Source organism: Tenrec ecaudatus, chromosome 4, assembly GCF_050624435.1.
Source record: "Tenrec ecaudatus isolate mTenEca1 chromosome 4, mTenEca1.hap1, whole genome shotgun sequence".
NCBI classification, from domain to species: domain Eukaryota; kingdom Metazoa; phylum Chordata; class Mammalia; order Afrosoricida; family Tenrecidae; genus Tenrec; species Tenrec ecaudatus.
Genome location: NC_134533.1, coordinates 196,832,670 through 196,859,047, shown reverse-complemented (window position 1 = coordinate 196,859,047; position 26,378 = coordinate 196,832,670). Strand labels below are relative to the sequence as shown.

The 26,378-nt window shown below is 45.5% G+C and overlaps 2 protein-coding genes across 4 annotated transcripts in view; one reads left to right on the top strand and one right to left on the bottom strand.

The window, feature by feature from the left end:
* PIK3R4 (phosphoinositide-3-kinase regulatory subunit 4) overlaps positions 1-6,418 on the top strand; it is a 70,043-nt gene extending 63,625 nt beyond the window's left edge. The window contains exons 17-20 of the mRNA XM_075547208.1: positions 3,059-3,159; positions 3,857-3,945; positions 4,227-4,335; positions 5,857-6,418. Coding sequence (XP_075403323.1) covers positions 3,059-3,159; positions 3,857-3,945; positions 4,227-4,335; positions 5,857-6,027 — 470 coding nt within the window. The 3' untranslated portion in view covers positions 6,028-6,418. The remainder of the gene's footprint in view (positions 1-3,058; positions 3,160-3,856; positions 3,946-4,226; positions 4,336-5,856) is intronic.
* Positions 6,419-14,458: 8,040 nt separating this feature from the next.
* COL6A6 (collagen type VI alpha 6 chain) overlaps positions 14,459-26,378 on the bottom strand; it is a 161,617-nt gene continuing 149,697 nt past the window's right edge. For all 3 annotated transcript variants that reach the window (XM_075547205.1, XM_075547207.1, XM_075547206.1), the window contains exon 36: positions 14,459-17,406. In XM_075547205.1, the coding sequence (XP_075403320.1) occupies positions 17,211-17,406 (196 nt within the window). In that variant the 3' untranslated portion in view covers positions 14,459-17,210. The remainder of the gene's footprint in view (positions 17,407-26,378) is intronic.

The window sequence follows — 26,378 nt, the reverse complement described above, 5'->3', positions numbered from 1 at the left end:
GAGGCTGACTGTCCCATGATGGGGGTTTCCATAGAAACTGGCTACCGTCATGCTCTCAAGACGCTGATGTTGCTATGCTTTCGATTTTACATTTGGGCCGAGTGCTTCTGTCCACTACGTTCTGATCAGAGAAGTTCCCTCCCTGAAACCTGACTGGCATTTCATAGCTAGGATGTTTTACAATGGTCTTACCATCACCACCACCACCCTGCTCCATTCCCACCTCACCCCGCACCCCCTTCTCTCTTCTGCCTCTTTCTTGCATCTTCTATTTTTGTTAGCCTATGACTCTCTTCTGAACCATCTGAATTTGAAACCTGAATTCATCCTTCTCAATGGCCATTTCTGATTGATCTGTTCCAGTTGTTTCTCCCAAGCACTCCTTCCTCCACGTTTTGAATGTCCATGCCGTGCGGGGCACTCAATTTTTCTTGTATAGATTCTTGGGCAAGAACTTGGATTGATCCTCATCTGTAAAATGCGATTTAAGAGACTTCCTTTGCAGAGTTGTGGGGGTGGGGTGTGAGATGAACTCGGGAGTACACAGCCAGACGCACATTGGGCACAGAGACCATGGCTCTTGTTCTTCTCGCCTCGAGGATCTTTCTAGTTTTCACGCACACAGTCCATGTCATACACTGCTGCTAGTGAGATCACTCGTGTGCCAAATTCCATGCCTCCCCCTCCCCTTAGCTGACCTTCCACTTGGTCAGGTGATCATTTCCATCCTTCTGAAATCCTTTTTAAAATCTAACTTCAATGGTATCACTCTTTCAGTTCGCCCATTTCAATGATTAGTTCAGACTTAAAATTTGCCCTGCCTCAGCGTAAATCTTTGTAGTCTTAACTAACGTCTTCTCCTTCGACGCTGAATCCTTTTGTGATCTCATCCAGCCCCATGCTTTAAATGTCAAACTGCTTTTTAAAAAGTTTTCCCCATGATGTCCCCCATGATAATGCCAATCTTAAACTGCTTGCAAGCACATGGTTGCTACTCTACATGCTAGAAGGTCAACTGCTTGAAGGCTACTTGCCTGAAGGTTCGAATATCAAACTTCTATTTCTGATTCTGACATCTCCCTTGAAATTCATATTCTTCTAGGTTTACTTTGAAAATCTCCGCTAACATGTTTATTTTAATCTCTTCTTCTAGGTTTACACTAAAATCTCCTCTAATCTGAAGTTGACATGTCTAGATCGAATCCTTTGCTTTCCTCTTTAGTAAGTGGCCCACTACTACCTCGTACCCTGAGACACACGAAGCTCTCTTATGGGTGCTCAGGCGAGAAGCCAGTGGGGCCCCTGACCCTGCTGTAGCTCTCATCGCACTTGCAGCCCGTCAGTCAGGCCTGTAGGTTCCCGCCCGAGGATCTGGAGAATCCGATCACTTCCTGCTGTTTCCATCACTCCTTTCAGAGGTCAGAACAGCATCCTCCTTTGGCTCTAGTACTGCAGTCGCCTGTGCCCTCCTTGCTTCTCCCGTTGTCCTTTCTGCCCTTGTCTAAGGCCTTCCAGTGGCTTGTTGGCCACCCTCACAGCCAAGCTCCTTTTATCGCCCCAAAGGCAGTCTAGGCTCCTGTCCTGCTATCATCAACCAGGCTCAGAAAGGAAACACACGTGGCATCTCCAAGCTGCGGTGATTTGAGAATTCCTTTTCAAAGGAGCTGTTTTCAAAGCTGTGGGGGTAGGGGCCTGACAAAAGACAGCACAGCAACGTGGGGCTAGAAGCAGTAGACGGGCGAAGGGAGAGGATGGCCACTGAACTTTGGGAAGAAGAAGTTGAGTAGAGCAGGCCTTTGGGAAGAGTGGTGATTTTGGGTTGAGGCATCCAAGCAGCCTGGAATAGTCGCCTTCCTGTGATTTGCCCTCTAGCTCTATATTCATTTGCCACGACTGCTGCAAACTACAAACTGCATGTTTGGCAGCACCGAGCAGTCCCAGTTTATTCTCTGAATAGTTCTCAGACCTAAACCCACTACCATGGAGTCAGTTCTGACTGTGGCAACCCTGTCTCGGCTTCTGAGACTGTCGATCGTAGTAGGAGCAGACAGCCCCATCTTTCTACTGCACTAACAGTACCGGTGGGTTTCACTGGACCCAAATCAAAATGGGTTTCACTGGACCCAAATCAAGGTCTCAGCAAGACTGGGTTCCCTTCGGCGGGTCTAGGGCAGCATCTGGTCCTTTCCTCTTCCTGCTGCAGGCCTTGGCCCATGTCCTTCCCGAATCCGCGGAGCCTGTGGCATAGCACCTTGCCTTTCTTGGGTGTCCGCATCTCCGGGTAGAAGTACATGGGGAATGTAAGTAGTGCTCGGCCAGATAGTCCATGGTGAGCTGTCTCCAAACTCTTACCCACATCTGCGAAGCCACCCTTCCATGCTGCCATGGAAGGGAACAGCACAGGTAAAGGGATTAGGAGCCGAGTATCTCGGGCCACTCCTCAGCCTTTCATAGCAGGTGCCCTTCTGGAAGCTGTAGGGCACAGGAGCGTGCTGGCGGGGCCCAGGTGGGCCAGATGACCAGCCCGAGCACTGTGTCTCACTGCTCTGCCCCGCACGATCCCTGCTTACCCTATGAACCAGCAACTGCTGCTCAGGGCCTTTTGTTTTGTGTAGCTGGCCTTCCTAGGATGTAAATTCGTTCTGTGAAGCAGAGTTTTTCCCACTTTTGTTCTCTGTGAGGCAACCTCGATTGTGTGTGTGTGTGTGTGTGTGTGTGTGTGTGTCTGTGTTCCACCCCAGAACCAGGCATGCACTGTTAGGCGGTACCATTTCCCCCTTCATTTCCGCACTGTATGTTTCTAGTTGTGGTTTGCCTTTTCTCCACGTGGTTGCAGATCAGTAAATATTTAGGGTGAGACTATTCCTTTTTTTTTTTTTTTTTGATACTCATCGAGTCTGGCCACAGTCTGGATGTTGTTTATATTCCCCAGCAGCGTTCAGCACTGGCTGCAGCAGCTAGGGCCCCGTGCAGACTGGCCTGCTTCATTTGCCAAGGCAAACGCTTCCAGGCTCGGGCTTTCCTGTGTGAGTAATGGTTCTGGCCTTTGTCTCCTCAGCCGCCCAGGGCAACAACGAAGTGTCCATGTGGGACATGGAGACCGGCGACAGAAGATACACATTCTGGGCCAGCAGTGCACCACCCCTTTCTGAGAACCAGGTCGGCCTCCATTTTCACCTTTTAGGCCAATATTGTTGACCTCAGCTGAGTCACACTTTGAGACAGCACCCCAAGCATGAGCTCGGCTGGGGTCTCGGGTTGCATCTTCAATATGGGCTTGCGGGGCCAGCGAGCATCGTGGTGATGGTGAGGGCTGGGGGTGGCGGGTGGGGTGGTTCTGTCCCCAGGAGCCCCATGGTGGCATCATTGGATGTCCCGGTGGCCAGCTCCATAAAGGTGGTCAGGCCACGGGGCAACCAAGTGAAAAAGCCCCAGATTGAAAGATTATTTAAAAATTAAATATGTTCTGTTACATGTTCCTTTTCTTTCAATTGTTCTGTTGCCAAGGGCACTTCATTGGGGCATAAGGGAGGATGTCCCGTCCTGTCCCATCGCTCTCCTCCCACCCCCACCCTCCGCCCCCTTTCAGTTAGAGTCCTGCTCAAGGTGATCATGAAAACGGTGCGAGAAAGTGTCCCGGAGCTGAGTAGGCTGTGTCTCTCCACCCAGAGTGGAAAAAGGCAGATTATTTGAAGGTCTCGAGGGTGAAAGCTGCCGTGACATTACAAATGGGTCTCCGGTGTCATCAGCTAACCAAGCCCCTGCGATCTGTAAAGTTATTGGCAGTTCGCGCCCTGGAAAGAGCACCATCGTTTTTATTGGTGTCTTGTTTGACCACCTGTCTGTTTCTCTTAAGCCCTCTTCCCATAGTGTTCATGGCATCTACTGCAGTCCTGCAGAGGGGAACCCCATCCTGCTCACAGCTGGCTCAGACATGAAAATAAGGTACCGTATCAGGAAAAGACACTCGTGCGACTTAGAAGGGTTATACTGTGTGTGTGTGTGTACGTACACTTTGGTTAATATAAGGATGCTCTTTAGTTAGGAGCATTACTGTAATGTCTAAAAATTCATTGGTGTCTCGCAGTGACACCTGTCAGTACCTTATCTGGGGCAGTTTTACGCTATTAGTTCCGGAAGCTGTGCACTGATGACTGTCCACCAGTGACCATTCATTCCTCGTGTTATCTTCAGGGGTGACTCACCATCTCCTTCCCCTGCCCCAGGTTTTGGGACTTGGCTTACCCAGAGCGGTCCTACGTGGTGGCGGGAAGCATGAGCACCCCATGCGTGTCCTACTACAGGAAGATCATCGAGGGCACCGAGGTCATCCAGGTATGGCTGCCCACGTTCGCTTTTCGTTCAGCTTCTGCAGACACAGATGCCTTTTCCAGCCATGGAGTTGATTAAAGTCAGTGGTTTTGTCCAATGGGCAATATTTCTTTGAGTTTAGGAGTATGCTTATTTTCTCTTAACTCTGATTATGAAGATACAGTAAACCTAGAAAGTACTCACAGTGCCCTTGCACTCAGTGGGTTTTCACAAGCCCCACACAGCTGTGCCAGCACACGGAGAAACAGGCCCCGGCCGGGTCTCCAGATGCCCTCCCCACACTCTCCGCCTGTCACGGCTTCCCTCCTGCACCCTCCGGTGAGGGGAGCTAGCTGCTGTCTTGACTTCAACAGCAGAGAATAATTTTGCCTGCTGGTACTTTGTATAAATTAAAGCATATTGTATTTATGCTTTCTTCTTTTGCTCAATATGTTTGTGAGCCTCGTCCACATTGTGTGTAGCTGTGAATTGTTGACTTCTCTTGCTGTTTGCATTAAGTGAGTGTACCATGATTATTCATTTTGTTTGCCTCTTTGGGTAGCTCAGGCTACTGTGAATAACGTTGCTATGAACATTCTAAGACAGTGCATTTAATATATGTATGTGAGTACGTGTGTGCACACATAGTTTGTTGAGAGTACACCAGTTCAGCACACTGTGCATGTGCAGGACAGGGATGTGGATCACATCCTTTGGGCTGTGTAACCCTCATCACCTGCCTTTTCCAAGTTGTTGCTCCTCCATCGTCATACACTCCCTGCCCTTAAGGTTCCTATCTAAACTTGGCCTTGCTCTTGTCAGTTTGATGCCATGTGAAAAACTCACTGCCATCAAGTCAATGCCGACTCACAGAGACCCTGAGGACAGGGTGAGGTGCTGAGACTGGGCCTCCTTACAGGAGTGGGGAACCCCATCTCGTCTCCCCACTATAGGTAGTTTAAAAGAACACAGTGCTCACGGCAAACTAGACCTGCTTGCTGTATAGAAGCGACTATAAAAGAGACCCCATTCTCTCTCCTCACTTGATGGTTCAACCTTTCCATATTAGTGCTAAAGAAAGCAGTGGGGGTGGTCTCCGCGGTGGACCAGAGGGAGGTACCATTTTGGAAACTGTGGCTAGGGTCACTGTGAGTCTGAAGCGACTGTTGCAGGAGGTTTGGGTTTGTTGGGAGCTCGTGGGACCCAGTGCCTGCATACCTGGTTCATCCTTTGGGCCCTTTCTCTGGCCTTTTCTGCTCGGTGCCCATACTTGAGTCTTCACAATCCGCCATGTAGCTACTTCACAGAACAACTTCACACAAGGTGTTAGCGTGAAGAAGAAAAAAAGATGCACCCAAGGGAGCTTCACAAGGCTCATGGGAAAATGGCACCAAGAGATAATGGGATCTTTCTGAGGACTTTTTTGGGGGGATTCCCCTCATCTATGCAGCTATCCCAGAAGTAACATTATGAAACAGGAGGGCATAGCACATGCCACTGGCTTCTAACTCTTGGCTCTCTGTGTGACTGTCCTCCACAACACAGGAAATTCAGAATAAGCAGAAGGTGGGACCAAGTGACGACACCCCTCGGAAGGGCCCCGAGTCTCTGCCTGTGGGCCACCATGACATCATCACAGATGTCGCCACGTTCCAGACAACCCAGGGCTTCATCGTTACTGCTTCCAGGGACGGGATCGTCAAGGTGTGGAAATAAAGCCCTCACCATTTGTATTCTTTGTAAAAAAAAAAAAAGTTATAAATATACTGAAGAGAAAAGGTATTTCTAGAGAACTGAAGTGAACAGATTTTTTTTTTTTTCGGTTTAATTTTCAGAATCATGTGTCTCTCTTAGTGATTCATGATTGAATAAATCCCACCCGAGGTGGCTAGGGAAGGACTTGACTGGCCCCCTGTGCGCGTCTCTAGGACTGTTTCTGGTCTGTGTTGCGGGGGGGAGAGAGTTCAAGTGCTAAGGCACGTATGTATGACCTCAGATTACTTTGTGTTACGAATGAGACGGGATGATAGCTGTACACTATTACAATGTAAACACAGTTTTGCTATTAAAATGCTATTCGAGCCAGCCAATAAACTATATTCAAGCATCGTGTGACTTTTCAGTTTGCTTTTGCCAGTCCGCTTCGACAGAGGGATGGACTCTGCCACAGGCAGCACTTGTTCTCAGGTGAAGAAATGGAGTCACAAGGAGGCAGTGACTGAACTGGACCTTAGCTTTTCTTCCAGCTCTGCTCCCTGTGGTTTCTCTGTGTGTGTCTGTCGGCTGCTCGCTGTGCAGTGGGCCTCCTGTGAGCACCATTGACAAGTTCTGCCCTGTCTCCAACCTTGTTTGTGTAACTAGTGTCCAGTCACTTGAGTTCTTAATCTGCACAAGTCAACAAGCCATGTAGTTTAGTCTAGAAGACTATCCTGTGCATGTGTACTTTCCTTAACAGTACTGTCATTTCCCTGTCATTAGCTAAATTAATGAAACTATCATTAGAATTAACCATGTGCCCCAGGGAGATCGTTTCTAATGTTCCCAAATGTCTCCTCTTGTCCACCATCACTATTTCAACTTGTTTTTTAAGCGTTTTACTAGAGAACCTGAAAAGTAGCCCATCAGCTTTCTTTGGTCCAGTGTAAACACAAAGTCTTTGTGTATGCCCAAGGGATGGGAAGAAAAATAGAAGAATTAAACTGTAAAAACTTGCCAGAAATTCATATTAACCTTTAAATGACCCAAACCGGCCTTTCTCGTTAAGATAAAAACCGTGTACACAGATTTGATTCTTTTTGTAAAAATCTTTTTAAAAATCATTTCATTAGGGGCTCATACAAATCTTATCACAATCCATATATACATCAATTATGTGAAGCACATGTGTATTTTCATTGCCCTCATCGTATTCAGAACATTGGCTTGCCACTTAAGTCCCATCAGGTCCTTATGTTTCTCCCTCCCTCCCCACTCCCACCTTCCTCATGGACCCTTGATAATTTATAAATTATTATTTTGTCCTATCTTGCCCTGTCTGACGTTTCCCTTCCCCACTTCCCTGTTGTTCATCCCCCAGGGAGGTCACATGTAGATCCTTGTGCTCGGTTCCCCCTTTCCAACCCACCCTCCCGGTATCAGTACTCACAACACTGGTCCTGAAGGGACCATCCGCTCTGGACTCCCTGCTCTCCCAGCTCCTATCTGCACCAGTGTACATCCTCTGGTGTAGCCAGATTTGCAAGGTAGAATTGGGATCATGATAGTTGGGGGAGGAGGGGAAGCATTTAAGAACTAGAGGAAAGTTGTATGTTTCATTGTTGCTACACTGCACCCAGACTGGCTCATCTCCTCCCCTAGACCCTTCTGCAAGGGGATGTCCAGTGGCCTACAAATGGGCTTTGGGTCTCCACTCCGTACTCCCCCCCCACCCCTCATTCACTATGATATAATTTTTTGTTCTGATAATGCCTGATACCTGATCCCTTCAACACCTTGTGATCTCACAGGCTGGTGTGCTTCTTCCATGTGGGCTTTGTTGCTTTTGAGCTAGATGGCCGCTTGTTTACATTTGACCCCAGGCACTATGTCTTTTGATAGCTGGGTACCATCAGCTTTCTTCACCACATTTGGTTATTCACCCGCTTTGTCTTCAGCAGTTGTGTCGGGAAGGTGAGCATCATAGAATGCCAATTTAATAGAAGAAAGTATTCTTGCATTGAGGGAGTACTTGAGTGGAGGCCCAATGTCCTACCTTAATACTGAACCTATAAATATAGGCACATAGATCTATTTCCCCATCCTCATATATAAATATATTTGCATATGTACATGTTTTTATCTAGACCTCTATAAATGCCCTTTGCTTCCCAGCTCTTTCCTCTATTTCCTATGACTTTCCTCCTGTCCCACTATCATGCTTAGTCCCCACCAGAGTTTCATCAATTCCTCTTGGTTATATTACCCTTGATCATTCCTTACCAGGCCTCCTACACCCTCTTCACCACGGATTTGGGTCACTTGTTACTCCCTTGTTCTTGGGTTTGTTAACCACCACTACCTTTCCCTCTACCTCCCTGTCTCCCATGTCTCCCAGGAATTGTTGGTCCCGTTGTTTTCGCCTCCAGATTGTTCACCCAGCCTATCTTTTTTTAGACAGACCTGCACAGATAATAACATGCACAAAAACAAGGCAGAGCAAAACCAAGCAACAATATACAAGAAAACAAACCAATGACAAAAAACAAAGCACAGCAAGAAAGAAAAGCTTGTAGTTAGTTCAAGGATTGCCCGTTGACCTTTAGGAGTGTTTTCCAGTCCAGCCTGTTGGGGCACCACGCGCTGGCCCCAAAGTCCACCTTCAGCATTCACTGGGGATCTCGCCGCTCAATTCTCTTGCTGTTCTGTTGCACCCCTTTAGTGTTTCGCCCTTGTTTGGTGGGATCCGATCGGGTGCAGTTCCACACTTTGTCTCTGGTGTTGCCTCCTGTAGGGCTAGGGGTCAGTGAGGGGCGTCATGTCTCATAGTGGGGCCGGCCACGTGGTCCTTTCTGTGGACTGGCTGCTCTAATTGGGAGCATCGTCCTCATGGCCTGGTGGGCCAGGATGTGCTTCACTCTGTTCCTCCCCCTTCATCTGCTCCCGTGTGCTCCGATCAGATATGTCCCTCTCCTGGAGCTGCAGATTCAATGCCGACCTTTCAAATAAATTCTGGAGGGAGGGGCAGGTGCCCACTTGGGATTGGGGCCGGTCCCCCAGACCTCTCCACTGGTTCCTCACTCCACGCCGGCATGTTGCATTCACATCTTGGAGCACTGGGTTCAATTCTGGGCCCTCTTTCCCTGTGGATATATAAACAATACCCTCCCCTTGGGTGGGTTAGTGTCCTCTGCCCCCGCTACCCATTTCTTTTTTATCATTTTCTTTCCATTCCCCACCTCCTTTTTAGTTGTCTACCTTTTTAGTTGTTTTTGGTCTTGTCACTGCCATAGTACCTCATCCTCACCCCATGAATATTTGTATACAGTAGCTTTTTCCCTGTGCCCCTTTTGCATTCTTTTTTTAAAGCTTACCTCAGCGGACTCATGTTGTTCTTGTCCTTTTGTGCTTGGCTTACATCGCTTAGCATGATTTCCTCCAGTTCTTCCCATGCAGCAATATGCTTTACACGTCCATCACTACTTTTTAGCGATGTGTAAGTACTCCATTGTATGTATGTACCACAGCTTCTTAATCCACTCATCAGTTGATGGAAAGTTGGGTTGTTTCCAACTCCTTGCAATTGTGAACTGCCGCAATGAACATTGGAACACAGATGTCTGGCCTTGGTTTGTTTTTTTGGCCTCTTCTGGGTATATGCCCAGTAGGGGGATTGCTGGGTCGTATGGTAATTCGATTTCCATCTGTTTTAGATATCGCCAGATCGATTTCCATAGTGGCTGTACATACTTACAGGTCCACTAGCAGTGGATGAGAGTTCCTGTTTCCCTACAACTCCTCCAACACTTGTCACTTTCTGATTTTTTGAATTGGGCTATCTTTGAGGGTGTTAAGTGGTACCTCATTGTTTTAATTTGCATTTCTCTTATGGCTAAAGACGGGGAATAATTTCTCATATGTTTGTTGGCCATTCGGATTTCTGTCCCTGTGAAACTTATATTCAGGTCCTTTGCCCATCTCAGTGGACAATTAGTTTTTTTCTTTTTGGAAGCTAGCAGACTATTGTAGATTTTAGTAATCAGGTCTTCGTTTGATGTGTCATTGCTAACGGTGTTTTCCCAGTCCGTGGGCTCTCTTATTACTCTCCGTGAATTCTTTCGATGTACACAGGTGTTTTATCTTCAGTATATCCCATTTGTCAATTTGTGCCTCCTCTGTGTTTGTGTCCTTCCCTATTTGTGATAGCCTATGTATTCTCTGTGTCAGAAGTTCTCAAGTTGGTCCCAATTCCTTCATTGATAGCCCTAATAGTTTGGGGGTTAACTTCAAGGTCTGTGATCCACCTTGGGTTTATTCTTGTGCATGGAGTGAGATAAGGGTCTTGCTTCATTTTTCTGCAGGTAAATATCCATTTTTTCCAGCACCACTTGTTAAAGAGGGCATCTGCTTCCCATTTGATATTTTTTGGGGCCCTTATCAAAGATCAGCTGTGTGTATGCTGATGCTTTTATTTCTGGGTTTTCAGTTCTTTTCCATTGGTCTGAGTATCTGTCATTGTACCAATACCATGCAGTTTTGAGAACTGTGGCTTCATAGTATGTGCCAAAGTCAGGTAAAGCAAGCCCTCCCACGGTGTCCTTCTTCTTGAGGAGTTCTCTGCTAATTCTGGGCTTCTTCCCTCTCCATATGAAGTTGGTAATCAGTTTTTCCATTTCCTTGAAGAAAGATGAGGGTTATTGTATTAGGATTGCATTAAATTATATAGTGCCTTTGGCAGAACTGACATCTTGACTATATTTTGTCTTCCAATCCGTGAACATGGGATATTTTTCCATTTCTTGAGGTCACTCTTGGTTTCTTGTAATAGTGTTCTGTAGTTTTCCCCATATAGATCTTTGTTCTTTTAGTCAGGTATATCCCTAGATATTTCAGTTTGTGTTTGGCTATGTGAAGGGTACCACCTTTTTGATCTCCTCTTCTGTGGTCTTATCCGATATGTATAACAGTCTGATGGACTTTTATTTGTTGATCTTGTATCCTGCTACTCTGCCAAACTACTGTATTGCTTCCACTACTCCCCTTGTGGAACTTTTGGGATTTTACATATATAAAATCATATCATCTGCAAATAGCGATAGTTTCATCTCTTCCTTCCCCAGACAAATACCTTTGATGTCTCTTTGCCTTATGCTGTTAGCTAAAACCTCCAGCGCGATATTAAGAGTGGGGACAAGGGGCATTCTTGTCTGGTCCCCCTTTTCAGTAGGATTGTGTTAGTCTTTTCTCCATTGACTACCATGATGCTGTTGGATTTTCATATATAGCTTGTATTGTCTTGAGGAATTTTCCTTCCATTCCTATCTTCTCAAGTGTCTTAAACAGGAATTGGTTTTGGATGTTGTCAAATGCTTTTTCTGCATCTATCAATATGATCATGTGGTTCTTATAGTTTTTTATGTCATTGTGATGAATGATACTAATGGTCTTTTGTATGTTGAACCATCCCTGCATCCCTGGTATGAATCCCACTTGATCATGGTGAATTATTTGTTTTATATACTTTTGTATTCTGTTGGCTAGTATTTTGTTAACGAAATTTGCATCGATGTTCATTAGGGATATTGGTCTGTAGTTCTCGATTCTTGTGGGATCCTTTCCCGGTTTTGATATCAGAGTTATACTAGCTTCATAGAAGGAGTTTGGGAGTTTGCTGTCTTTTTCTATGTTGTGGAAGAGTTTGTGTAGGATGGGTGTTAGTTCTTCCCTAAATGCTTGGTAGAATTTTCCACTGAAGCCATCTGGTCCAAGGAATATTTTTTTGTTGGTAATCCCTTGATAACATTGTCTATTTCTTCCATTGCTTTGGGTCTGCTGAGTTTCTTGATGTTCATCGAGGATAGTCTAGAGAGGGATTGTTTTTCTAAGAATTTGTCCATGTCTTCCATATTTTTGAATTCATTGCAGTACAATCCTTTGTTGTACTGTGTAATTATCCTTTTGATTTCATTAGGGTCTGTTGTAATGTCCCCTCTTTCATTCCTTATTCTTGCTATTGAAATTTGTTCCCTCCTTTCTTTGGTTAGGCTTGCCAACGGTCTGTCGATTCTGTTTATCCTTTCAAAGAACCAACTTTTAGCAGTGTTAATTTTTTTCAGTTTTCTTATTTTCCCTTTCCTGAAGCTCAGCACTGATTTTTACAATTTATTTTCTTTTGCTATTAGTAGGATTGTCCTGCATGACTCTGCTCTAGTCGTAAATTTTGTGCCAGCATATCAATCATGAGTCTCTCCTCCTTTCTCAGGTGTACATGTATTGCTATGAAACTTCTTCTAACTGCCTTTGCTATGTCCCAGAAGTTTTTGTATGTCATGTGCTCATTCTCATTGGTTTCTAGAAATTTCCTAATTTCATCTCTGATCTGTGCCAGTATGCATTCCTTTTGCAGTAGAGAGTTATTCATCCCCCTAATGTTTGCTCTTGGTTTCTTCATCTTCCTTTTGTTTATTTCCAGTCTTATGGCACAGTGGTCAGAGAATTTATGTAGATTTGCCTTATCCCAGCATGTGATCTATCTTCGAATATGTGCCATGTGGGCTTGAGAAGAATGTGAATTTTTTCTTGTATTTGTATGAAAAGCTCTGTAAATATCAAGTCAAATTGTCTAATTGTAGTGTTTAGATCTCTAACCTCCTTGTTGAGTTTCTTTTTCTGTGATCTATCTATCTCAGAGAGCGGTATATTAAAACCACCCACTATAATTGTTGAGACTGATTTTTTTTTTTATCTTGGAGTGTTTGGTTGACATATTCAGCGGGTCTCATTCGGGGAATATATGTTTACAATGCTTAGTGGTTCTTTGTATACCATTCCCTTGAGCATCATAGATTGTCCCTCCTTCTCTCTTCTTATGGTTTACACTTTGAGGTCAATTTTATCTGAGATTAGGATTGCAACTCCTGCTTTTTAAAAATTTTGATTCTCAGCCTATTTTTGTCTGTAGCCTTGAGATGTGTCTCCTGTAGGCAGCAGATTGACCGGTTGTGTTTCCTAAGCCAGTTTGCTAGTCATGGTCTTTTAATGCCTGAGTTCAGGGCATTGATATTCAGGGTTATTATCTCCATCTGCAGACTCTGTGACATCATCTTATACCTTTTGTGTTGGGTGTTTTCTTACTTTCCTTTCTCATTAGTGTGTTGTGCATGTGTGTGTGTGTGTGTGTGTGCACGTGTGTACCATTCTTCTTTCCATCCTAAAGCCAATGCTATCTAGGTGTCTATTTTCTCTTTGTTGCCCTCTGGGTGAGGCTCTGTGTGGTGGTCTCTTATTTATGCTTTGTGAGTGTTGTTCTCCTGCCAATACTGGGTTGGCAAGGATATTTTGTAAGGCTGGGTTTGTTCTAATGTATTATTTGAGTTTTTCCTTGTCTGGGAAGACTCTTCTCCATCTATCTTGATCAATAATTTGGCTGGGTAGAGTATTCTTGGGTTTGCATTGGTTTCCTTCAATTTTTGGAATATGTTACTCCACTCTTTCCTCTTTTGGTGTTATGGAGGTTGGGCAGAGTTTACTGCAGACGCTTGGAATGTTGATGAGTGTTGGCTGAGTTGCCTTAGGCCCCAGACACACAGGCAGGAATTCCCTGGTAAGAAGTTGGGCAGAGTATCCCTGGTGGAGGTCAACAGGGCTTTCCCCAGCTTTGGGTTAGCTACACAGGGTGGAGCTCACCTAGCTGGGTGTGGCGCAGGCATAAATGCCCTAGGCTAAGGGGAGTGGTCTGGAGGTCAGCAGTGGAGTGTGAGAGAACAGAAAGAGGCAAAGAGGAGAACATAAAATTAAAATGTAAGCCTGCTGAATTTGTGGGAGGCTAGAGAGAAGAGATGGAAACAAAAGTAACAATGTAGTTGAGCCCGGATCCCTGCCCTTGGCACTGCAAGGGGTTTAGTCCGCGGCAGGAAGCTGTGGCTGTGTTGAGAAAAAGCCCCTGCACAGACCTCCAGGACTGGATGAGCAGAGATATAAACAGAAGCAACAATGTAGCTGACCCCCAATCCCTGCCTGTGGAGCTGCAAGGGTCCTGTCCCTGCCCTGATCAGGCAGTGGTAAACTGGCTGTGTTGAGACCAAGCCCCCATACGGGCTCCAAATGGTCCGGTCTCTGGCAGACAGTGGCAGGGTCAAGGTCAAGCCCCAGCCGGCCTCCATTGGGGTAAGTCAAAAGACCCCAGCCCCTCAAAACTCCGTGGGTCTATGCCTACTTGTCTTTATGATGCTCCTTCTGCGTTCCAGCAGCGTTAAATTTCCCTGTAAGCAATTCTCCTTGGCTGAATTCTGCGGAGTCCCTCTGGTTTGTGTCACTCTGTTGCCATCTTCCCAGAAATCCCCCACAGACTTGATTCTCCACATGTAATTCCCATCCAGATCCAGATGCAGAAAGGTTTATTATACTCAAAATATTTTAGGCTGAAATTGGTTACATGAATTTACCAAACCAAAAAGTGGGAATAGATTATCAGAGTATGGGGAAATGTGTACTGGTTTATGAAATAACCCCCAAATTAATTTTTCTTTCAGTTATAAAACATGAGTTTACCATATGTACGTCTGGCCCCACAAGACTCAGGTTTAGAAAAATGTAGACTATTGATAAATGCCGGTCCAAGTGAGGAGTGATGGCGTCTGCCTCGCCAGGTAGCTTAGAGGCTCTGTAGAATGTGCAGGTTTGTCCTTGTCAACGTATGACACTGCCTCTGCCTTCCCTTCAGGGCAGCTATGACCATGTCTATAGGGTGTCTAGCTGTTAGACAGATTTAGAGTCTGTAGGAGTTGGGGAAATGATCTTGAGACACAAACACCTCTGCTGAGAATGGGCTTCAGGCCTGGAGCTGATAAGACAGACCCCAGGCCTGATCAATACATGTGCGGACATGGTGTGTGCAGACAGAGACAAGTCCTTTTCGCATCTTCTTATCACCCATCCCCTTGCCCTTAGGCATACCTCTGGAAAGAGCTCATTGGGTCGAATGGTTACTGAGTATTAAAATGGCATCCCTATCGCTTATTTGACCAACTCTACTTAAAAGTCAACCCAGTTGATCCCTTGTTCACTGGAAGAGATAACACGATACAGGAAGCACCATTGCTTATTTATGCAATTCTTGCTTTCAATAGGCATTTAACTCAATTTTTGTTGCAGTCTCCTTTTAAAGACAGAAATCATGGGAAATGCTTATATCAGGGATTCATTTTTAACAGGAATTTCTGTTTGTGAGTTAGTATGCCTTCAGTCCCTTACAGAGTAATGACAAAAAAGTCGACCCCTGGGTGCTGAAATAATCTCAAAATCACCCAGGAAATATTTTTGTGGTTTATTTTACTTAACCTATGCAAAAAAACCAAAACAAAACCAGATGAATACACGTTAAACGTCTTTCCAACAGTAAACAGAAGGAAGGAGCTTTTGCTGAGTCCCAAGTTAACCAGAAAAATCCATGTTCACTGAAATACCACTTAAATTATTTCTTATTCCTCAGTTTCCTGTGTTTGAAACAAACTTACCGAACCCCATAAGCACCCCTTAGGAAAAAATGAAGAAACCTGATAAGCTTTCTTCTCTGATACCTGAATGTGGTGGAACATTGAACTCCTTGGGATTCTGGCTCCTCTGAAATCAGGGCTGTATCGATGGAGTTGCTCTCCCGAGTGTGGATGCCAGATAGCATTTCTTTCTCGGGTTTTATGGGAAGAGGGAGAGAAAAGAAAGCCAATTTGGGGTCATTCATCACTAGCCCATCCAAGTAGGACCTCTTTCAAAGGAGGGTGAGATTCTGCCTAGAAGGGGCAGACCGACCACCTGTGGACCAGGGTCTTAGAATTTAAGGCAAAGTCCTTAAACTGTTGTTTCTACCTTGAATAATGCCACCGTGGTTTTGAAAAAGGGGACAGCCCTCGAGATGGATTGACAGCAGTGGCTGCAACAAGGGGCTCGGGCGTGAGAACAGCGGAGGAAGGCCCCCACCAGACGGTGTTTCCTTCTCTTGTACATAGGGTCCCGGTCAGGGAGAATAGCACCTAATGGCCACGACAACCATGGCTTCTTCAGAAGGTTGAGAATTCTTGGGCTCTGAACGGATATCGGAGAAGGGAGAGAGCCTCTAGAAGTGACTGAGAAGCAGGGCATTTTTGAAGACCTTTCTTGCTTGGACTCTCTCTGCAGCCTCATGTGGGTTCGTAGATGAAAACATAACCTTTTCTGAATGCAGTGCGGGCTCGACTAATCGGCTTGGGTGCTGTGCTCTAAGGACTGATGAGTAACCTGCTGGGTCAGATCGCTAGAGCTACCTTCACCCCTTCTAAGCTATGTGCCCCCCTTGCCTCGTGGTAAGAAAGTAGGGAACAGTAGAAAATAATCAATGACCACCATGAGAGAAAAGGCCGGAAGTCCATCCAAGGGGCCAAGGCTGGGAGCCCTTCATGAAGAGAAAGATCCACTTCCAAAGCAATCATTTGTGGTCGGGAGCTCTGAACTGACGAGCTTCGCGGGGAGCTACGGAGGAGACGAGTCCGGGGCAGCTAACCCTCTGCTCTTCACGTGGGTGCACAAACTACTGCAGGCGGTGTGAGGGCTGGTCAGTACCCCAGGGACTGCCAGCGGACTAGACAAGGACGTTCAGATTTTCAAAGACAGGAGGGAGGAACAGCATTCATTTCTAGGGTACGTGTCAAGGGAGTGCACCTCTTCCCCACCCCCACCCCCAACATTTAAAAACACCTCTGGTTAAATAGCTGAACATGAAGCAGTCTGAAACAGAGGAAGAGGGCTTGCTTTGTAGGGAAAGGATTGCACAGAAGCCGCTTTGGAAAACAGAACATTGGCCCTTACACACGTGTGTCTGCACTTTCTAAAGTTTACTTTCAAGTGATGTCTCCATCAGCCTTCTTTCGCTCCTCCACCTTCTAAGGATAACAGTTCTTGGACAAAGCAGGGTCGGCGCACTGGGACTGTCAGGGGTGATCAAATAAATGGGCAAGATAATCTTTTCATTCCAATGAGTGCCAGGAATCAGGTTATCTGAGCACCTGTGCCCTGTGGCTTGTTCAGCCTTCCAGATGGAGCCTCTGGATCCAGGCTGCTATGCAAATACGAGTTGTCCAGGGTTCAGGCAGTGAGCTTGGGCGTAGTTATTACTGAAGTGCGAAGTCTTACGGCGCTCCTTTCTAAAGCTAAATCTTTCACCCACTGCCTTTCTAATGTCTTTTGGAGGCCGTTTGTATCATCCTTTTTCCATGTTTAAGGATCGAGGGTGTGTTTCTGGTAAAATTTCGAAGGGCATCATCTCTGCTGCCTCTTGTTGCTCTAGAAAGGAACTTTTTATCTTGAAAGAAGTTTGTCTTCCGGAGTGCATCTTTATTGAGGGAAGCTTTTTGCGGTCCAGGAACAAAGCTGTACAAGCAAAAGCAGAGAAAGGTCATGGAGATAAATGCCATTTCAACCCTCATCAATGATATTAAGCTGTCTGCCTTCCTAAAGGAATGGCTGCTCCGCTTGCACTTTGCATCCTCCCACCAGGATAATTTTATTAAGATGATTTAAAGCTGGGAACTTGCACTGGGACTCATATTTCAGAGACTGGAAAATGAGACACCTTGTCAAAGTATGTAAAAATAGAAATTCAGCAATATTTCCTCTTAATAAAACCACCCATCTCTTCGTATAACGGTTGGCTCTCCCTGATGCTTCACAATAGGGTCAAAGGATTCCTCATCTGACAACTCATGCTCTGTCCTCCACCCTTCCAGCAACCCAGGCAGGGTTTCACGGGGTCTCGTCTCGTCACTCCAGTAATCCCAGAATTCCACAGAGTGCTTACCACAACTGTAAACAAAAAAACCAAGCCCACTGTCACCGTGCTGACCTATAGGACAGACTAGGACTCCCCAACCCCCCACCCCCAAACACACACACTTTGGGTTTTTAAGACTTTAAATCTGTACAGCAATGGAAAACCTCATCTTTCTCCCATGGTGTAACTGGTGGGTTCAAACTGCTGGTTTGCAGTTCAGTGCATAACTGGCTGCCCCTCTAGAATTCCTAGATATTCAGTAATTCCTTGTTTGATGGAAACATTAATGAATGCCATTCCCTTCCCACTCTCCCTTCTGACCGTCTGGTATCCGTCCATTCATCTGTCTGTCCTTCCACATGCTTGCTGTTTATGCGATGCACTATGCTAGACAGGGTGGAGGATGCAGAAAATGAGAATCCAGATGAGTAGCCCCATTAAGAATTAGTGACCCACTCGGCAGCCAAGGCGAATCAGGGTCTGGATGGCCTGCCATGAGAAGTTGGGGACCCTGTAGACTTTCTCTTCACCCTCTAAATCAAGGGACACTCATGTGTATAAGACAGAGCCTTATGTAAAAGAGCAATTGTATATTGAGAAAACATCCTAGCCCAGCCAGATCAAGTCGATAAGTCTGATGTTAGCCCACCTATTTGATACCAGTCTGTCTATTCCTCTCCAGACTCACGCAAACACATGCAATGGCGCCCAGTGTAGGAAGATCACAGGCCAGTGGGTGGAAAGTCTTGTGGATGAAGTGGCGGAGGAAACATCTCATTGCTGGCGTGGATCTCCATGTGGCTTCTCCAGCTCCAAGGCCCTGGCTGCCATTAGCATAGCTCCATGTGGCTTGACCACAGGAGGCAGCTATTTATCTCCATGGTGCCTCCAAATGAGGTCATCCAACTGCGACCTGATTGACAGACTAAACTCCACCCCTGCACAAGTTGACAGATAATGTCACTGCCACACTCTCCTCTAGCAGGTTGGGATACAGCTCTCCTGGTTGGCAGCCTCCACCCTTATTGGTCAAGAGGAAGCATCAGGAATGAAGTGCCAGTCAGTTGACTTTCCAATTTGTGCCCAGCGCCAGTGAAGCTTGTCGGAGGAAAGATGTGGCGAATTCAAGACAAATGGAAGTGAGGGAGACAATCACAGGCAGTTCCCTGGAGCCTCCCTAGGTTCAGGCGGATAATTAACAGTCGGCCGTGCAGCAAGCTGCATTTACTAGGCGACTGCATGCACTGGAGTAGAAAAGGCAGATGAGATTTGCTTCTATTTTGAGAATGCTTTTTAATCCAAATACACATAATGTGAATTCAGAAAATAGAATTTGGGAAGCAGGACGGCAGCAGATGCATTATTCGTATGGTGCTGGTGACTGTGTCCGTTTTTACAATTCAGTTGGTCTGGCTGTGGCCTGCCATCTGATTTAAAGCTCAAGTGCTCTCACGCCTGAAAGCACATAGCAGACGGCGTTCTGCCTTTCCTTGTCTCTGAGCTGATCTCAGTACTTACCAAGAGGCTGCCCTGCAATGTCACCCTCACGGGCCACCTGCCCCTTGGTTACTTGTGACTGATTCGTTTCATTTTCCTTTGAGCGGAATGAGCCGCTTACATGTCTGGCCTCAAAATCTCACAGTGGAATGAACTCATTCTTATGCGCGTCCAGTTCGAGGTCTTGGCAAGTAATGCATTCTCATTTCCCTCAAGCCTGGAGGTTCAGTTCGGCCTCACGTCTCTGTTTCTCAGTGGCTCAGAAGCAGCGATGACTTGTGGGCCACAGGCTGGGCTGTAAACCACAAGGTCAGCAGTTTAAGCCCTCCTTCCTCCTCCCCGGCCCCCAGCTGCTCTGGGAGACAAAGAGGCTGTCTGCTCCCATCAAGACTTAAAAGTCTCAGAAACCATTAAGGAGAGGTTCTAGCCCAGGGGTCCTCAAACTAAGGCCCGTGGGCCGCATATGGCCCACCGAGGACATTTATCCGGCTTGCCGGGTGTTTTTGCCCCTGTTTGTTTTTTTTACCTCAAAATAAGATATGTGCAGTGTGCACAGGAACTTTTTCATAGTTTTTTTTTAAAACTGTAGTCTGGCCCTCCAACGGTCTGAGGGACAGTGAACTGGCCCCCTGTTTAAAAAGTTTGAGGACCCCTGCTAGCCTGCCTTATAGGGTAAGTTATGAGTTAGAATCAGCTCAGTGGCAGTATGGTATTTAATTTTTTGGTTGGTGTTTTCAGTTTGAGATTTACAGAGTGAAGGGGTGGAGTTTAGCCTGTCAACCAGGTGGCAGTTTGATGACCTGATTTGGAGGTGCTACGGAGGTGGGGTACACATACTCCTTGCCGAGACATTCCTGCAGACAAGGGACAAGGCACATGGAGCTACACTTGAGCCCTGCAGCTGAAGGAGTCGTGTGGAGATCCCCTGCTAGCACTGAGATGCTTTTACCACCACTGGATCCACAAGACTTTCCACCCACTGGCCTGTGATCTCCCTGCATTCAGTGACATTGCATGTGTTTTGTGAGTTTGAAGAGGAATTTACAGACTGATATCGAACTTATGGGCTAATATTGGACTTATGGACTTGATCTGGACTGGGTTGGGATGTTTTCTCAATATTCAATTGCTCTTTATATGAAGCATATATTCAGTATTCAATTGCTCTTTCTTATATTCATATGCATGTGTATGAATTTGTTTCTTTAGTCTACCCTGACTAACACAGGTGGTCACTTAGAGAGGACCCGGGACCTAAAGGACCTAGAGGGGAGGGGGAAGGGGGCTTAAACTGCTGACCTTGTGGTTAACAGCTTACCACTCACACAATGATAGGAATGTTCGTTCGACTCGGTTCCTTGATGCCCCAGCCCCATCCTGACATCCCACCATTCTGTATCCTTCAGAGAAGCCAAGCCTCCACTGTATACAGATGAAGATGGAGACTGGGAACTGCTTCTCATCCCAAAGCTCCGAGAATGTCCTCCGCCCACTTGATTATACTACTCCAGTCCAAAAACACTTTAGAATCAGGAATCTTGGGACTTGTTTCCAACGTGCCTCTTCTTTGTGTAGACTGGTTTTCACACCAGCCTTTGAAGCCATGGCTGGCCACATCATTTGTGGAGCCCGGTGCAATAGGAAAATGTGGGGTCCCTAGATCAAAAAAGCAGGAGCTTGGTGGTATAGTGGGTGATGAGTTGTGTTGCTAACCACAAGATCAGTGGTTCAAACCCACCAGCCTGCTCCTCAGGAGAATGATGAGGCTTTCTACTCTTGTGAAGATTCACCATCTCATAAACCTATAGGGTCGTTATGAGTCCCAATCGATTCAATGTCCATGTGTTTGGTTTGAGATTAAAAAACACAGAAAGACCCTTCCCCCTCCCTGTGGTCTCTCTCAACCCATCACAGATGGGTTTTGTTTGTAATTTAATACAGCTTACGCTCAGCATGGGCCCACTCACTCAGGGTAGACTGTCTCAGGGACCCTGCCACATGACTTGGCTGTGTGTCAAGGGGTCCTAAATAGTGTACCCTCCAGATGAGCTTAGATGCTCAGAAGTAGAACCTGTTGCCCCCAACCCACAGCCCGAGCACTGTAACTTCTTTGCTGGCATATGCTTAGTGATGGGGGTGGGCAAGAAGCTCCCTCCTCCCTAGCCACCTGCCAGACTGCCGCACCACCAATTTGGGGAGGGGCTGCTCCTTCCCGAAAGGGTGCCTGACCCCAACCTTTCTTGTGTTTGGACCTAGGGCAACCTGCCAAGGTGAGGGCGGTCGTTGTGTGGGGTTGGGAAGGGAAGGCTCACTGGAGACTCTGTTCTGGGCTCTACCCAGAATGTATTGTCCCATGAGACTTTACTTACGAAACACAGAGATGAATGATTAATCAGAACCTCATGAGCCCAGGTGCAGGGTCATCCCAAACACCTGGTTTTGGGGCTATACCGATCTTGTGTCTAAGACCCTGGCTGGCTTGCCGCAGCTCCCTCACATGATTCAGAGTACCACACTGATGAGCGCCACCTTTACCATCCCCTGTTGTCCTACCATCCCCTGTTGTCCGACCATCCGGTCTGTTTCCCCTTTCTCGTTTCCAGACACCCCCAGCAGGGGGAGCCCAGCCTTTCTTGGACTGTTTCTAGCGTAACTTCAGCAAGTATTTGCTGCTGGACAGCTCCCTGGCTCAAGTGACCGCAAGGAGCCATTCCTGGCAGAGACCACTCAAAACTTCTGGAGCTGGGTTTTCTGGGCTATCTCTCTGGTTACCAGTCCACACAACCATGTTACTACTGCAGATATCACAGCTTCCTTTTATATTTTTAAATATTGGCCTGGTATATATTTTCCATCCTGTTACTTTCAATCTGTCCATTTCCTAGTGTGGATGTGTTTCTTGAAAACATTCATTACTGCAGTTTATTTTAAAAATCAAGTCCACCATCACTGATTGTGACTGGCATGCTTGGTGCATGTATTCTTATTGTGATAAGTATATTTCAATGGATTTAACTGTCTTGTTTGCACCTCCTTTTTAATCTTCTATACTTTCCCTCCTTCATTTAAAAAAGTATTTACTGCAGCTTTTTAATTTCATTTTCCTCGACTAAGCTTAGCTACTTTGTACTTTTCTTTCTAACATGTGCCCTTGAGCTTTTTAATTCACTCAGCAATGCCAGTGATGTTCATATCTTTTTAAGTGCTTATTAGTCGCTTGTATATCTTCATTGGAGAAGTGATAATTAAGTCTTTTCATATTTTTAATTGTGTTGATTTGATGCTGTTGAATTGTAGACATTCTTCCTAGGTTCTGGATAATAGCCCCTTATTAGAAATATGATTCCTAAGTATTTTCTCCCATTCCTTAAGGTGTCGTTTCACTTTCTTGATAATGGCCTTTGATAAATGAAAGTTTCCGATTTTGATGAAGTCCGGGTTATTTACTTGTTCTTTTGTTGCTCCAGTTGATTCTGTGATATCTGGGAATCAATTGCCAAATTTGAAGGACCTTAAGATTGACCCGTTTTCCTAGAATAAGTTTTTTTGTGTTTTTTAACTCTTATACCTTGGTCATTGATGTATTTTGAATTAATTTCCACATATGCATAAGGTAGAGGTCCAAATTCCTTCTTTGCCTATGAGGATCCAATTGTTTCAGCATCATTTATTGAAGCAGCTATTCTTTCTCTATTAAGGGCACCTGGCTCCTTGTTGAAAAGGAACAGGCTTTCCCAGTCCATTTCACTGGTCTCCGCATCTAGTCTGATCCTAGTCCCACATTGTTTTGATTCGAGTAGCCCTATAGGACATTTGAGAGTCAGCGTGTAGGAGTATATCCGCTTTCCTTTTCTTTCCTTCTCTCAATCGGCACTGGCCCTGCACTTCAGGGCCCCGGTAGTTCCACATAAGTCTGAGGATCAGCTTTTCCATTTCTGCAAAGAAAGCTGTTGGGCTTTTGATAGGGATTGCGTTGACCCTATTAACAACATTAACATTTCCAATCCACAAACACAAGTCCTCTTTGCACTTATGTTTCCTTTGTTTTCAAAATACTTCAGTTTTAAGTGAACACATTGTTCTCCTTCCTGCTGATATTTATTCCTCTATGTTTTAGATGCTGTGGTAATTGCTTTCTCAGACGGATCATTGCTTGGGTACAGAAACACAACTAACTTTTTGGGGTGTGAATCTTATCTCCTTCAGCTGTGCTAAGTATGTTATTAAATGTAGTATCTCTACTGTGGTTTCGTTGGGATTTTGTATATGTGTAGGATCATGCCGTACCCGAGAATAGCGATAGTTCTACTTCTGCCTTTCCTCAGAAGCCTTTCATTTCTTCTTATCTAATTGCTCTGCCTAGAACTTCCAGCACAATTTCAATAGGAGTGGCCCAGGGCTGATTCTGGCTGACGGGGACGCTAGTGTTTCAGAGTAGAACGCTGCTCCTTAGGGTTTCCTGGCAGTACTGGGGAGCTTTTTGTAAATACCACTCTGAAGAAGTTCCCTTCCATTCCTAGTTTGCTGACTTTTTGTTGTTGTTGCATGAAATGCTGTTGGATTTTGTCAAATGCCTTCTTTGTGTCCAATAAGATGATCATGCCCGCCTCCCTTCATTTATGGTAGTGTAGTACTTTGGTTGATTTTTCGTATGTTGAACAATCATTGCATGCACACTTGGACATGGTTATACAACTCTTTTCTATTGCTCATAGATACAGTTTAGAAGTATTTTGTTGACTGTTTTTGCCTTTACATTCATAAGAGGTCATGGTCTATAACCATCTTTGTGTGTGTGTGTGTGTGTGTGTGTAGTGGCATTAGTTAATTTTGAATCCTGTTCCATCAGAAATGAAGGTCCCTGAAGCTTGACTTCATCCATGTCGTTATGTTTGATTCTACTTTGAGAAGGCAGCTCTTTCTCGGCATACTTTGAGTGCTTAATGAGGGGCTCATCTTCTGGTACTCCATCATTAGGTTTTCAGCAGTCAAGCCCTCAGAAATGGACAGCCTATTCTGTCTCTGTTGTCTGCTCTTAGTTTGGAAATTCCACTGACACCTGTTCACCTTGGGCGACGCTGCCCCTATTTGAAAAATGGGTGACATTTCTTCCAGCACCGCATGTAAGCCACCACTGTATGATATGCTGATCGACAAGTGGTGGTGTCTAACTGTTGCTTTGTTTTTTTATGTATCTCGCCTGTTGGTGACCGTTAGATTTTAGGTCAACTTGTGCCTGGATGAGAGTGTAGGGGTGGGGCTCAACCTCTCCATCAAGTTGCAGCCTGATGATGCCTCCTTGGGGGTGTGGCCTAATGATCAGAAAGACCTGGGAACCTCGATCTACATCTGCCTCCAGGGGTGGCCCCATGTGGACCGCTGAGCTGGGAGCTGGAGGTGCCCTGCCATGCTCCCAATGACCTTGGGTTCACACAACTCTGATCACTGCCTCTGATCACTCTGCTTCCTGAATCTCCTTTCTGAGTCAGTGGTCTGTCACCAGGTGAGTCTGAAGGGGGCTGAGGCTAACTTTGAGCTCATGGACTTGAGTTGGACTGGGCTGGGATGCCTTCTTGATCTACGGTGCTCCCTTATCAATATGAGTGCCACTGGTTTTGTTTCTCTGGAGAACCCAGCCGAACACACTGTTCTACGTTGTGCTTCCTTCGTGTGTGAGCTCAGGTCTTATATAAATGGTGGAACATTAGCATCCCTTTATCTCTTTGAATTTTGTCTTTCATTCGGTATTTTGATTCCATCTCTCTAAAGTCCAGTTAAATATAGGTCAGACATTTTTGTCCTATTTTGCCTCTAAATATCTCATCTTTGTCATCTATGCATTCTGAGTAAATTCCTCAGCTTCATTTTCCTGTTCACTATATTTCTCTTCCTGTGTGTCTATTATTTGGGCTAACTTATCCAGTAAGTTTTACCAAGTTAATTTTTAATTTGAAAATCATTAAACTCACAGAATATTGGAAAGAGCAAAAGAGTCATGAATGTCTGGATACTTTTCACCCAGATTTTCAATGGTTTACAACTTTCTGTCTTCCTTTACATACACACATATGTAGATATATGTACATGTACATACATACACATTGTCCTACTTCATTTTAGGAAAATCCATTGAAAATAGGCTGAAACCATCATACATGTCATTCTGTATACCTCAGAATGTCCCTCCCCAGAATAAGGACATTCTCTTATACAACCATGATACTATTACAACACACAAGAAAGTCAGTGAACTCAATCTTATCCAACCTATTGCTCCCACTCCAATTTCCTCAGTTGTCCCCCAAATGCCCATTTGATTAGTTTCTATTTTCTGATTTAGAACCCAGTCAAGCTTCACATAATTACATTTGGATGCATTGTCTCGGCCATGCTACAACTGAATTCCACATTTCTCTGTTACTTATGACATTAAACCTTATGAGGAGTATAGACCAGTTGTTCTGAAGAACATGCCACATCGGGGAATTGTCCAACTGCTTCCTCATTAGTAGATGTGGGTCAACTATTTCCTGCATGAACGTCACATAGATCTTGTTCTCTCACTGCATCATGTGAGAAAAGACTAGACCAAGTCTACCCAAGTTGATTCTGACTCACAGTGACCCTACAGGACAGAGTAGAACTGTCCCATAGGCGTTTCAGGGCTGTAGCCTTTACAGACGCAGAATGCTACATCTTTCTCCAGGAGAATGACTGGTGGATTTGAACCACTGACTTCTTGGATAGGAGCTGAATGCTTGAACCACGGTGGCACCAGGCTTTTCCATGACATCAGAGGGTGCATGAAGTCAGAGTTGGGTACTGCCAGCACAGTTTCCTCTTTGTAGTCAGTCAGTAAGATGCAAGTAGGCTTTGAGGCTGTGCAAAGGGCCTGTTTCCAAACCACCCTTCACCCAATGGTTTTTTGAATCCTTCAACGAGCCTTGCCTGACTCAGTTATTGTGGTGAGATTAAAATTGGTTCATGTATTAGCTATCAGTATATTCTAGGATGAAGGACATTTCCTCCCCTTCCCCCCTTTTGGGTATCCCTACAGATCTGTGGTTTTAAAAAT